Source organism: Lutra lutra, chromosome 4, assembly GCF_902655055.1.
Source record: "Lutra lutra chromosome 4, mLutLut1.2, whole genome shotgun sequence".
Lineage (NCBI taxonomy): Eukaryota > Metazoa > Chordata > Mammalia > Carnivora > Mustelidae > Lutra > Lutra lutra.
The window spans coordinates 180,636,355-180,648,544 of NC_062281.1; the positions used below are offsets into that span (position 1 = coordinate 180,636,355).

Genomic DNA, 12,190 nt, shown 5'->3' on the forward strand with positions numbered 1-12,190 from the left:
TTCATCTTTATTCTCCCCAAGCAATCGTCCCTCCCTCCAAACAGGTCCCTTCGACGTTCAAGCCCAGTTGGAAACAAAGGCTGGTGGTCTGGTACCTCATTCCACTCCCCGGCCTGTCTTCCTTCCCTTCCTCCATCAAGCCCTTTATCTCTCTGTTCTTAGAAGGTGGGAGACAAAGGGGAGGATGAGTTCTAGGGGCTTGAATGCTCTGGGTCCCCAAAAGATCTGTCCTGTTTGAAGAAACCTCGCAGTAACGTGGCAGCCAGAGGGCTGCGCTCCTCGGAAGGGGTCAGTGACCCCCCGGGGCCTGGGCTCCATCTTGTCCTGGTCAGGGAGAGCATTACCGGCTGGCTTCCCACCCTGTCTCTGCCGGGAATTTGCCCTGTGACCTTGAGCACAGCTGCATCCTTTCTAAGCCTCAGCTTCCTTATCTGTTCGTGAGAAGTAACTCTGACCCAGCAATTCCCAGAGTGGGTTCCGTGGCATGATAATAGGTATTCCTAGGGGATAGGCGCAGGGGGAGGTGGTTCTATGCTCGAATATGTTGGGAACACAGTTGAACAAAATGATGTCTTTCTTGCAGTACCTCTCTGAGGCTTCAACATGAGGCTCCTCGTCTTCTGTTTTCCTCTGATAGCTGGACTCCTACCTTCCAGTGGTCCTTCGAAACTGGGGTTGTCTTCATCACTGTTCTCATCTTCACAGCCCCTAAGTGTTGAGCACTCGATGTCCCAGACTCTAGGCTAGTGGATCATGCAGTGTAGCTTGCTTAATCCTTGTTGTAGCCCGATATTTTATAAATAAGGAAATCTAGGGCGCCTGGGTGGCTCAGTTGTTAAGCGTCTGCCTTTGGTTCAGGTCATGATCCCAAGGTCCTGGGATCGAGCCCTGCATCGGGCTCCCTGCTTGGTGGCAAAGCCTGCTTCTCTGTCTCCCACTCCCCCTGCTTGTGTTCCCTCTCTCATTGTGTCTCTCTTTGTCAAGTAAATAAATAAAATCTTAATAAATAAATAAGGAAATTGAGGCACAGAGAAGTCATGTAACTCACCAGAGTCCCACAAAAAGCTCAGACAAAGCCCCGATGCGCATCCCTGGGAGCTCTGACACAACAGCACTCGTTAAGGTCTGATCTCACTGGGGAGGCCGTTGTTCGTCCCTGATGCATTGTTGACCCCAAATGCCTGAGCAAAATCCCCACTCCGGGGGTCAGCAGCCACTTAGGTGCCCAACCCCTGTACAAGTCCAAGGAAAGGAACAGAAGGTCCTGCGGCTCTTTGGGCTTTGGGGAGTGGCTCTCCATCCTTCTGTGCCCCTCCACGAGTGGCTCGCTGGTCCTTAACATATCTGGTCACATATCTACCAGGAGCTCAAGAGCACAGACATGAAGTACCGGAACAGGGTACGCAGCCGGATCAGCAACCTCAAGGACCCCAGGAACCCCAGCCTGAGGAGGAACGTGCTCAGCGGGGCCATTTCTGCTGGGCTCATTGCCAAGATGACGGCGGAGGTGAGAGTGGGGCTGGGACCTCTGCCTGGCGGGGTGGGAGGCCAGGCCCCTCCGGCTTTGCCCACCTCTGTGCCTTGTGGCTTAGTGGTGATGAGCTGGGGGCTTTCTCAGCCAGACCCTCTCCGACTCCCCATCCCTCCAGGCTTCAGGACCATCAGCATAGTGATGATAGTCACAGCTACTATGACCTAAGCACGGTGCTAAGTGCCTTAGGCTCATTGTCCAGTTGTATCTTCACAACATCTGGGTCGAAGTGTTTAGTGTCCCCATTTTACAGGCGAGGTTACTGAGGCTCGGAAGGGTTCACTGCTTTGCCTACACACCCAGCTAGAAGACATCAAAACCAGGGGTGCATTTGGCTCAGTCCGTGGGGCGTGTGACTCTTCATCTTAAGGGTTCTTCTGCGTGCAAGCCCCACATTGGGTGTAGAGATTACTTTTAAAAAATTTAAATCTTAAAAAAAAAAAAAACTGTCGAAGCTGCGAGGCAAGCTCTTGGGCTCCACAACGCCCACTCTTTACTGCTTGGTCATCTGCCTTCCTCTTCTGCCTTGGGTAATCCTGGGCCCAAGCAGAGGAGCAGTCCCTGTCTCCGTGGAACATAGTGCCTGCTGGGGAGACAGACATATTTGCAACGGTGTACAATTCAGAGGTGGTGAGTGCCACGATCGAGTCACCCCGGGAACTTAGAGCAGGGAAGGACTGACCAAGCTTGAAGGGGTCAGTAAGGGAAGGAAAAGGGAACACCCTGTCTGGGGAAAGAAGTACGGTGGCCACAAGCTTCAGAACTGTGCCTGACTGCATGGCTTTGAATTCTGCCCCTCTCACTTAGCTGTGTGCTCTTGGACAAATGACTTAACCTCTCCAGGCCTCAGTTTTCTCATCTGTCAAACAGGGAGAATAATAATAACTAATATGGGACACCTGGGTGGCTCCGTGGGTTAAGAATCTGACTCTTGGTCTCAGTTCAGGTCTCAGTCTCAGGATTGACTTCAAGCCCTTACTTAAAAATAAAATTAAAAAAATAATAATAGGGGCGCCTGGGTGGCTCAGTGGGTTAGAGCCTCTGCCTTTGGCTCAGGTCATGATCCCAGGGTCCTGGGATCAAGCTCCACATCGGGCTCTCTGTTCAGCAGGGAGTCTGCTTCCTCCTCTCTCTCTGCCTGCTTCTCTGCCTGCTTGTGATCTCTGTCTGTCAAATAAATAAATAAAATCTTTTAAAAAAAATAATAATAGCTATCTCGTGAAAGATTGAATGAGTTAATACATATGAGTGTTTAGGTTAATGTAGTAATAGGTAAAGGCCTCCCCAGAATTCTTATATGATAGACTCAGTGACTGACCATTTCATGTAACCCTGATTACCATGCTGTGAGAGAGGAAATCTTTAAACCCATTTTATAGATGAGGAAATCTGAAGCCTCACACAACTGGTAAGTGATGGGTAAGGATTCAAACCCAGATCGAATTTCAGAGCCCACATCTTGGAAACACCTTTTGAACACCCTCAGGTCTGAGTGGCCTTTGATTGTTTGGGCTGATCCAGGGGATTCCGGGCGAGCTCCGCCAAGTCAGAGAGGCCCAGACAATGGGAGGGGCAGGGCGTTGGGATCCTGGAGACTGGCTCTACCTCAGGACGTCTGGGAACCCTGATGCTGTTGGCAAGGGTGTGCCTGTGTGTGTTTGTGGCATATGTAGTGGGTGTGTGTCATGTGTAGTGTGTGTGGTGTGTGTAATGTGTGGAATGTACTTGGTATTTAGTGTGTGTGTGTGTGTGCATGTGTGTGGGGGGAACGATGTAGTGGTTGTATATTAATTTTTCTCTTCACTGCTTTCCTCAAATACAAGCCCTGGTTTTAGCATCAAATGGGGGAACTTGGCACAGGTGGACCAGGGTTCTCTTTTGGCTTAATTCAGAATAGCTGGTATTGGGTACCTGGGGGGGCTCAGTGGGTTAAGCACCTGCCTTCCGCTCAGGTTGTGATCTCAGGGTCCCGGGATCGAGCCCTACTTCTCTGCGTGTGCCATGTAGGAATGCTATCAAGACACTCTTCCAGGCAATCCAAGGCATGGGGAGACCAGGCCCAGGAGAACCAAGAGCAAGGTATAGACACAGGTTCGAGCCAAACCCAGCAAGTTCCCATAAACTAGAGGTCAGAATGGAGCTGAGTATCTGCATTAAGACAAAGACAGGCCCCAGACATCCCAGCAAAGTAACTGGCCAAGCCCGACATGCGGGCTCCACACGGGGACTATTCACTAGGACAGAGCAAGAGAATCAGGTGGTCAACCCATGGCCAAGAAGAGTCTGACCAGACCCAGAGGAGCGAGCCGAGTTCCTAGCAGGCCCTCCATGGGGCCAGGCACCAAGGACCCTACCCTCTGCCCGCCATCCAGGCATCAAATGAGAGGAGGTCTTCATCCTGGATCCTCTTTGGTCCCAGGCAGGAAGCTTCTGTAAGAAATATAAGACCAGGGGCGCCTGAGTGGCTCAGTCGGTTAAGTGTCTGCCTTCAGCTCAGGTCATGATCCCAGGGTCTTGGGATCAACCCCCAGGTCTAGCTCCCTGCTTAGCAGGGAGTCTCCTTCTTCCTCTCTCTCTGTGCTCTTTTGCTCTCTCTCTCTCTCACTCTCAAATAAATAATTAAAATCTCTTAAAATTAAAAAAAGAAATATAAGACCATTTTTGATCTAGTAAGAACAGTAACAGCTTGAGATTGGACAGCCTGCTATGTTCTGGCTCAGGAGACAGGAGCGTCTGTCAGGGAGAGCCTGGGAGAGCGGACGCCCTTGTACATGGGTGTCCCTCTCTGTATCCCATGTCTCCCTCGTTCCTCCCTCAGTCTTCTTTCCCTCTTCTCTTCTCTACCCAGGAACATCCCAGAATGGAGTTGATTCTGAGATGTTCTTTAGGGCCATTGAGTGGCTATACCCTTGGCCCCGTGAGGAGGGGGGTTCTGTCTGTGCACTGCTCACCCGGGACTGAGACCTGTGCCTGGCACGTCATAGCCATGCAGCTCCTACTCATGGGGTTCACCTTTGGGGTTCCTCCTGTCAAGATGCGTACACAGAGGACCAGTATCCTCTCCCGCTCTATCCCCGCCCTCATGCCCTACCTTATTACAGTGCTATACTAAACTACCGTGCTGTGTTTACTCCATGTGTCTTTGACACAGCCTCCTCCATAAGGCAGCGCGGAGACAGGTAAATGGATTGGTTAGCGCGTGTTTTTCTGTTCTGTTTCGTAGCTGGTACACAAGACCCCCTTTCCACCATCTGACCGCCCGCCACATCTCCCATCTTGAACACCGCCCCCAAACACCCTTCCCACTGTGTGTTAATCCCAGCTGTTCTTTTGTGTCTACTATTCTTTCTCTGGAACTGCTGTTTCCCTTGGGAATTCCTGCTTATCTTTCAAGACTAGTTAAGGTGTCAGTTTCTTCAATGAGACTCCCTGCCCCGGAGCAGTTAGCCACCCTACTCTGGGCTTCCGCCTGTGCTGTGTGTACCTCCGCCTTAAGCACCTGCTCTGCTATCTCGCAATCCTGGCTATATACCTGGCGACTCTACCAGATTAGCATTACCTAGGGGCAGGTGGCCCATCTGCATATCTGAATCCTTAGGGCTCAGAAGCGGCAGTCGGGCAGTCCAGTGGTCAGGGCCTGCCAGCCAGCTCAAGAGAGGTGGTCCTGTGTGGCTACTCCTAGCTCTGTGCTCAATTACCCCACATGAGTAGCTTGAAATTGGCCGTGGAAGGAGCATTTACACTATGGAAATTAGCGATTGCGACAAATCAGGCTCCTGTGAGCCCGAGGCCCGTTCACCAGCTTGCAAATGCAGTCAAAGGCATTCAGTAAATTGACATCTAGTACGCTTCGAACGAATGAATGCCTTAGGTTCTGGATTTCCCCCCAAATGAAAGTTAGCTGGGTTTTTTTTTAAGTTTCTATTTATTTATTTGACAGACAGAGATCAGAGGCAGGCAGAGAGAGAGGAGGAAGCAGGCTTCCCGCTGAGCAGAGAGCCCGATGCAGGGCTCGATCCCAGGACCCTGAGACCGTGACCCGAGCCGAAGGCAGAGGTTTTAACCCACTGAGCCACCCAGGCGCCCCAGTTAGCTGCTTTTTGCTTACATGGCCCCAGGTTGACTTTTCTGTACACCCCTGCCCACAGTTAGGACCTAGTCCTTGAACTGAATATGGTTGGACTTATACATTGGCAAGGACCAGAATAACTTAAGGGCACTAGTAAAATTCCCCAGGCCTGCCCATAGGATTTTGCATTCAGAGGTCTCTACATTTCATCAGGAAGCCCGAGCAGTGACAAAGCAACGATCGGCACACTGCAGTTTCCAACTTTTGTGCCAAAACTGTTTTTCCACGGTTTAAGGAGTCGGGAATAGATAGCGACAATGGAAATGTTTACCCCACACCAGGTTCTCATTTGAACATTAGCTCCGGCCATCCTCCCTTCCCCAAACCAACCTCACCTAGAGCTCTCTCCAGTTTGAGTGTCCCCTCGTCTGCTGTCCTCTGGCAGGGGTTGAAAGGCGAGTCAGGTGGTCAGGGAGATGGATGAAGGTAGGACCTAGATAATACAGATGCTGGGTGTCTGTGGTGAGCAGACGGGAGACAGGAGACTTCTATAGGAGCTTGAAGAGAAAGATGTTCTGTGACGCAGGGAAGTAGTTAGCTGTGTGAACCCAGGAGCTGCGGGTCCTATGGGGGTCAGGGCAGCCGCAGCAAGTCAAGGTTCCCAGCAGGCAGAATGGACTAGGCCATGATTGCAGTTTGGACATGCACTGGGTCAAGTCCAGACCAGAAGGATAAGGGGAACAGCGCAGATCAGGGGGTCACAATCCAGGCAACTCAAGCAGGAGGGCTCAGGTGGCTACCTAAGGCCCTGGCAGGGGGTGTGAGCACCGGATCTGAGGAAATGTACACAAGCTATTGACCCTGGGGTGGAAGCTGTTTGCCTTCTGCTCTCCCACACACACCCTCCTGCTCTGGGCCCAGTCGGAGCCTACAGGTTTTCCTTCCCACCCAAAGCAGGATGCGGACTCTATGGGTATAGCCTTTTCCAAGCTGGGGCGAGGCCCGGAGTCCAGGCCTCCCTCCAGCTCCTTGTTCTCAATCTAGCATGTTCCCGTCTCCTGTTCAAGCTCTCTAGAAACCGGGTGGGGCAGGGGGCAGGGTCCCTGGGACTCTGTAGCCCTGAAGGGCAGACTCCTTTCTCTCCAGGAAATGGCCAGCGATGAGCTGAGGGAGTTGAGGAACGCCATGACCCAGGAGGCTATCCGTGAGCACCAGATGGCCAAGACGGGCGGTACCACCACTGACCTTTTCCAGTGCAGCAAATGCAAGAAGAAGAACTGTACCTATAACCAGGTGTGGGACAGGGGCTGTGGGGGCGCTGAGGTGGAAAGGCAGCTTCGGGAGGAGCGGGGGGAGAAAGGACTAAAACTCCGGGCTGCAGAGACAAGGCCAAGTCTTGCTGTACCCAAGTCTTGCTGTTCCCGTGGCTTCTAGAAAATATTCTCCTGCACGTAGAATCACCCAGACTGGCGTCTTTGAGGCTTGGCCAACAAGCTCTAACCCACCCTGAAGCAAGAATAGGAGGAACCAGACTTACCAGGCACGGACTTCTGTAGAATCACAGATAGTTGGAAAGGAACTTAGCAGTAGAAAACTTGGTTCCCTCATTTCCTACATAGGGAAACTGAGGCCCAGACAGGGTCAAGCTTCGCAACTTTGTCCAAGGTGGCCAAGACAGTCCTAAATGGCAGGGATAGTAACATACCCAGATCGAGACTTTTCTGCCTGCCTGAAATATAGCCAATGTGGCCAGCGAGTTGAAGGCATGTTGCCTCAATTCCTAAGGCTGAAGACCACTGTCCTGGCATGGAGGGGTCACAGAAGGCTGTGGAGACCCCCTCCTCTGAAGGACTTAAAACCCAAGAACCACCTTCTGTTTCTGGGTTGTCCATATTATGGGCTCGGGGCACTACTCTTCTTGGATTCTAATTTGTATGTAGTCATTCTAGAACTCTATTCATTCTACCACCTGCTGGGCAAGCAAGATTTACCAAGAGCACCTTGCCCTCGGTGTGCCCTCGCGGCCACTGCAGAAATACAGCCGGCCTTGCCATTCTGGAAGAGTCTCTCAAAGCATTCCCGTCCAGGAATTCAGAGATGTTTGTGCAAGCCTCCTGCTTTTTTCTAAGCCCATTTCCATGTGGAGTGATGTGTTTCCTGTGCGTTGCCTCCCAACAGAAGTAAACCACCCATTAGCCAAGTTTGCTCTGCACAGAGAAACCCCAGTGTTATCGTCCCTCCAGTGTTACTGCTTTGCAGTAAGGAGGCTGGGCTGAGCTGTGCCCTCCTGGCTCACCGCAGGGGTCACTCAGGAGCCGGGGCGACTACCCTCCCTCACCCCCCACAGACTCCCAGCTGACCTCACAGCAGAGCCGGGTGTCAGCAAAGTAACACATCACGCGCACCCAGGGTTGGCTGTAGACAATCGGAACAGTAATTGTTCAGTCTGTAAGTGCAAGGGGTTTGCTGGGGGAAGCCCGATTCCTGCATATTCCTGGTTTGGTCAAGGGCGTGAGAAACTGGGAAACAGGACATTAGAGTGTCCCAGGGGTCCGCTGACCTTCAACTTGCTTTTCCTTTCTGGGCCTCAAGTCTTGCGCCTCTGACATCATAAGAAACGGGGTGGGGCAGGGGAGGGCGCCTGGGAAGCATCCCTGCTTGATCTCGGCTCAGGTCTCGATCTCTGGGCTATGAGTTTGAGCCCCGCACTGGGAGCTGGGCGTGGAGCCCACTTAAACAAACAAATAAATAAAAGAATGAACTAGATGATCTTTAAGGGTGCTTCTAGCTCCCTGAAGTTCTGATCAGTGAGGCACAGCCGATGGGGTATTTTCAGAGGCGAGTCAGGAAATAACTCCTGTGGGAGATGAGCCTTGAGGCAAGAGAAGAGTGATCCGTTCTGAAGGATGGAGGACAAAAGCCAAAGGGCAGAGGGCTGGTTGAGCCAGTGGGGCCCTGGAGGTGAGCTGATGGCCCTGAGGAGGGGAGGTGTACACTCTGGAGCTCTCAGTGATGAGGGGGGGTGGGAATAACAGTGCTGAGCTCTGGGATTTGTACCTACTGCTGCAGACAGTGGGAGCTGTGGCAGGTCTTAGAGCATGAGGGTGGATTCCTGAGTGGTCCAGCTCTCTCTCTTTCTCTCTCTCAGGTGCAGACACGCAGTGCTGATGAGCCCATGACTACCTTTGTTTTATGCAATGAATGTGGCAATCGCTGGAAGGTCTGTATGTCTGTCACTTTCTCCCTCCCCTGTCATCCACAGCTGCTGCCCCACATAAGGAGTCCTATACCCACAGTCAAGAAGGGGGGCCGACCAGCCTGTGCAGAGTGGGTCTGCAGAGCTGGAGATAGTGGCGGGTGGTTGTCGGGGAGGCGGGGAGAGGGTGCGTGTGCATGTTTTTGTTTCAGAAGGCACCCAGCAGCAGGTGGGAGCCGCAGCCCACATTTTTTTTAAAAAGATTTTATTTAATTGAGAGAAAGCATGAGAGGGGAGAAGGTCAGAAGTCCCATGGAGTTGGGAGCCCAATGCAGAACTCCATCCCGGGACTCCGGGATCATGACCTGAGCTGAAGGCAGTTGCTCAACCAACTGAGCCACCCAGGTGCCCTGCAGCTCACATTTTATCACAGGGTGGGCAAGTCTGTCCTTTGAGCACAGGTGCAGTCAGCCTCGTGAGATCCACAGAGGGGAGGAAAAGCAACAGCACTCTGCCTTCGGACGGTACCTCTTTGCAGAGTGCTTTCACAGATGGGATTTCCTTTGAACCCTGCCACAACCAGGGATGAGAGGAAGGCCAAGCCCTGTCAGGGGGCATTGCCACCAAATACCTCCCAGGTCATCCTCCTTTCATAAGGCAGCTCTGGGAGAGCCCCATGTCACCTAAGACTGTAATCTGGGCTGTCCCAGCCCCTGCAAAGGCAGAGGTTTTGTTTTCAGGCATGGGAGCCAAGCAAAGACTCCTCTCAGAGTGCTCCTTCCTGCCACGTCGTCTTCTGAAAACACTCAGTGTGATCATGTGACTAATGTCAGTTTCCAGTACCGTCTGACTTGCACATGCGTGGTGCGGTGTCTGGACCTCCAGGTAGCTGGCAGGTGCTCCAAAAGTCTGGAGGTACTTAGCAAGGAGCCCAAGACTGGCTGGAGTTGGGAGCCCTGGTTGTAGGTCCCACTCTGCCCTACTCGTTGTGTGGCCCTGAGCGTGTCACTCACCTCCCTGAGCGAAAGGGTGATGGTAATGCCTTCTCCCGTGGTGGAGGTGAAGATTATTGCATATGCACACACACAGTTGGCGAACAATTATGAGAACTGTTCCTTACAATATTACTCTCACTTTCAGGCCAGGAAATTGAGCTCCTGAAAAACACTTAGCGAGCCTAAAGCCACACAGTTCGGAGCACTGAAAGACAATACTCCAAATTCCTGATCGATTGAGTTTTCTGCAATCTTACTAAGGGCCTTGATAGCCCTGGGGCCTCGTTAGAGTTGCCATATTTTTTAAGGTAAAAGTCAGATGATTGTGTACTTTTCCTTTATTCACTTATTGAGTACTTAGGGATGGGACCAGCTTTGTGGCCTCGTGGTTTAGAGTGTGGGCTTTGGCATCAGGTTCGGATTCTAGCTTTATCGACTTACAAAGTGACTTTGCTAAGTGACCTGAACTCTCCAGACCTGAATTCCCTCATCTATAAAAAGGGAGTATTAATATCTAGCCTACAGAGCTGTTTTGAGGAATTAGAGAAGGTAATATAAACAAAGCATTAACAGCTTTATTATTTACAGTTGATAGCTCGTATGGTATCTTTGTCAAATTGAAAAAAGGTCTCACTGCCTCCACAAGACATACCCTTGCACCAGGATATAGAGCTTGGCAAACGGGGCAGGAGCTAAGTTTCAGCCCCAACTTGCCTTAGGGCCAGGCTCTCTTGTGTAGTGCACAACCTGTACAACCATACCACAAAAAAGCCCTGAGCACATATGGGCTGGCACATAGAAACCATGTTCTTATTATTCTGAATATTAGCATAATACTGGTAATACCTACCAGTATTATGGGAGTTTGAGCAAGTCACTTAACTTGTCTGAATTGCTTCTTTGCCTGTGAAAATTGGAGAGATAGATGGTACCTACCTCACAGGGTTGACCATGAGGATGTAGTATGGCTCAGCTCAGAATAAGGGCTCAAAAAATAGTAGCTCTTGTGATTATTACTATTTGGAAAAGGACATTCTGCATGCTCCAAATCCAGCTCCTTTCCCTTCATGCCTGCTAGTTGGAGCAACAGGGCCCATTAGAGATGGCAGCTACGTGACTCCTGACACCACTGTCACATGGTGTCCATTGCCATGTGGGAGGCCTAGAGTCTAGCCAACTGATTAGTAATAATCACAGTGATGTTTTTGACCATGCATTAAAAGCCCACTACATGCCCGGCATCAGATTTCCCATTATTTATTACCTGTTAGCCTCTGGCATTGGCCAGGATTATGATCCCATTTCCCACTTGAGTGATTGGTTCAAGGCCACACAGCTTATTTAATAAGGGCAGAGCTGGGATTTGGACTCTGGTTTCTGTGGCTCCAGATACTACCTTCTATTTCATGTCTCCCCCGCCCCCCCCACGCCCCTTGCTTCCTTGGGTGCCATAGAGAGAGCCCTAAAATTGTATTGCCTTTTTGGTTTTGTAGTTCTGCTGATAGAACTGCCAGCCAGGATCTCAGTGAACAAGGTGAGGAAGAACAAAGAGAAAGCACTAAACCATTGTAGCTGGAGAAAAAATAAAAATTAAGATGAAGAAAATTGCTGAACTCTGACTGGGCTCTTAGGGATAAGAGGGAGAATTGTTTTGTAAACTAATAATCTGTTATTAAAATCGATCCACGAACAGAGGAGCCTATTTGGGGTATGATGTTAAGAGTCTGTGTCGACAAACCTCTTGCAGAAGCTCAGATTTCAGAGCCTCAAGGCTAAGGTGTCATGTCTTGGACTGTGGGCTGACAGTCCTTTGCTTTGAGTCCCTTCCCTCGCATCCCAACCTCAGCTTTTTCTGAGTTGAAAAATACCAGCCAGACACAAATCTTACCCCACTCCCGCCCCAGAGGCACATGTGTGGAACAGCTGGGACCCAGCTTGGCATCGGCAAATGGGACTCCCACACTGTATAGAAAGATCTCTTCCCAGACTCTCTGCTATCCCCTGTTTGTAGCTGACTTCAGGGCCTTTTCAGGACTCCAGACCTGGTCCCTCTAAGCAGGGAACAGATCATCTTGAGCTCAAGCTTTCTGAGCAAAGGGTACCACAGTGCCCAAGTTCTGCAGATCCTGGGGCTCAGGACCCCGCCCAGGCCCTGGTGATACGCTCTTCACAGCTCCATCTGTGGCCCAAGCTTTAGAGGAAGTCTGCAGTGCTCCTCCTGCAATGACACTGGCTTGCTTTTTAAGCTGATAGGAGGAACTTTAGGCAAATCTAGAACCTTCTGGAAAAGTCTTGTGAGCGGGTCTGATGGGCACGTCCTGGGTCTCAGTCCCGGACTGTCCCTAGCCTTCTGACAGCCCCAGGCTGAGCCTCCTAGACTCTGTGTTTCCTAAAATGGC

General features: G+C 51.1%; 1 protein-coding gene across 1 annotated transcript in view; it reads left to right on the forward strand.

The window, feature by feature from the left end:
- The window catches only part of TCEA3 (transcription elongation factor A3), a 36,691-nt gene extending 25,208 nt beyond the window's left edge, over nt 1–11,483 (forward strand). The window contains exons 8-11 of the mRNA XM_047724828.1: nt 1,353–1,507; nt 6,747–6,893; nt 8,749–8,820; nt 11,285–11,483. Coding sequence (XP_047580784.1) covers nt 1,353–1,507; nt 6,747–6,893; nt 8,749–8,820; nt 11,285–11,293 — 383 coding nt within the window. The 3' untranslated portion in view covers nt 11,294–11,483. The remainder of the gene's footprint in view (nt 1–1,352; nt 1,508–6,746; nt 6,894–8,748; nt 8,821–11,284) is intronic.
- The last annotated feature ends 707 nt before the right edge of the window (nt 11,484–12,190 follow it).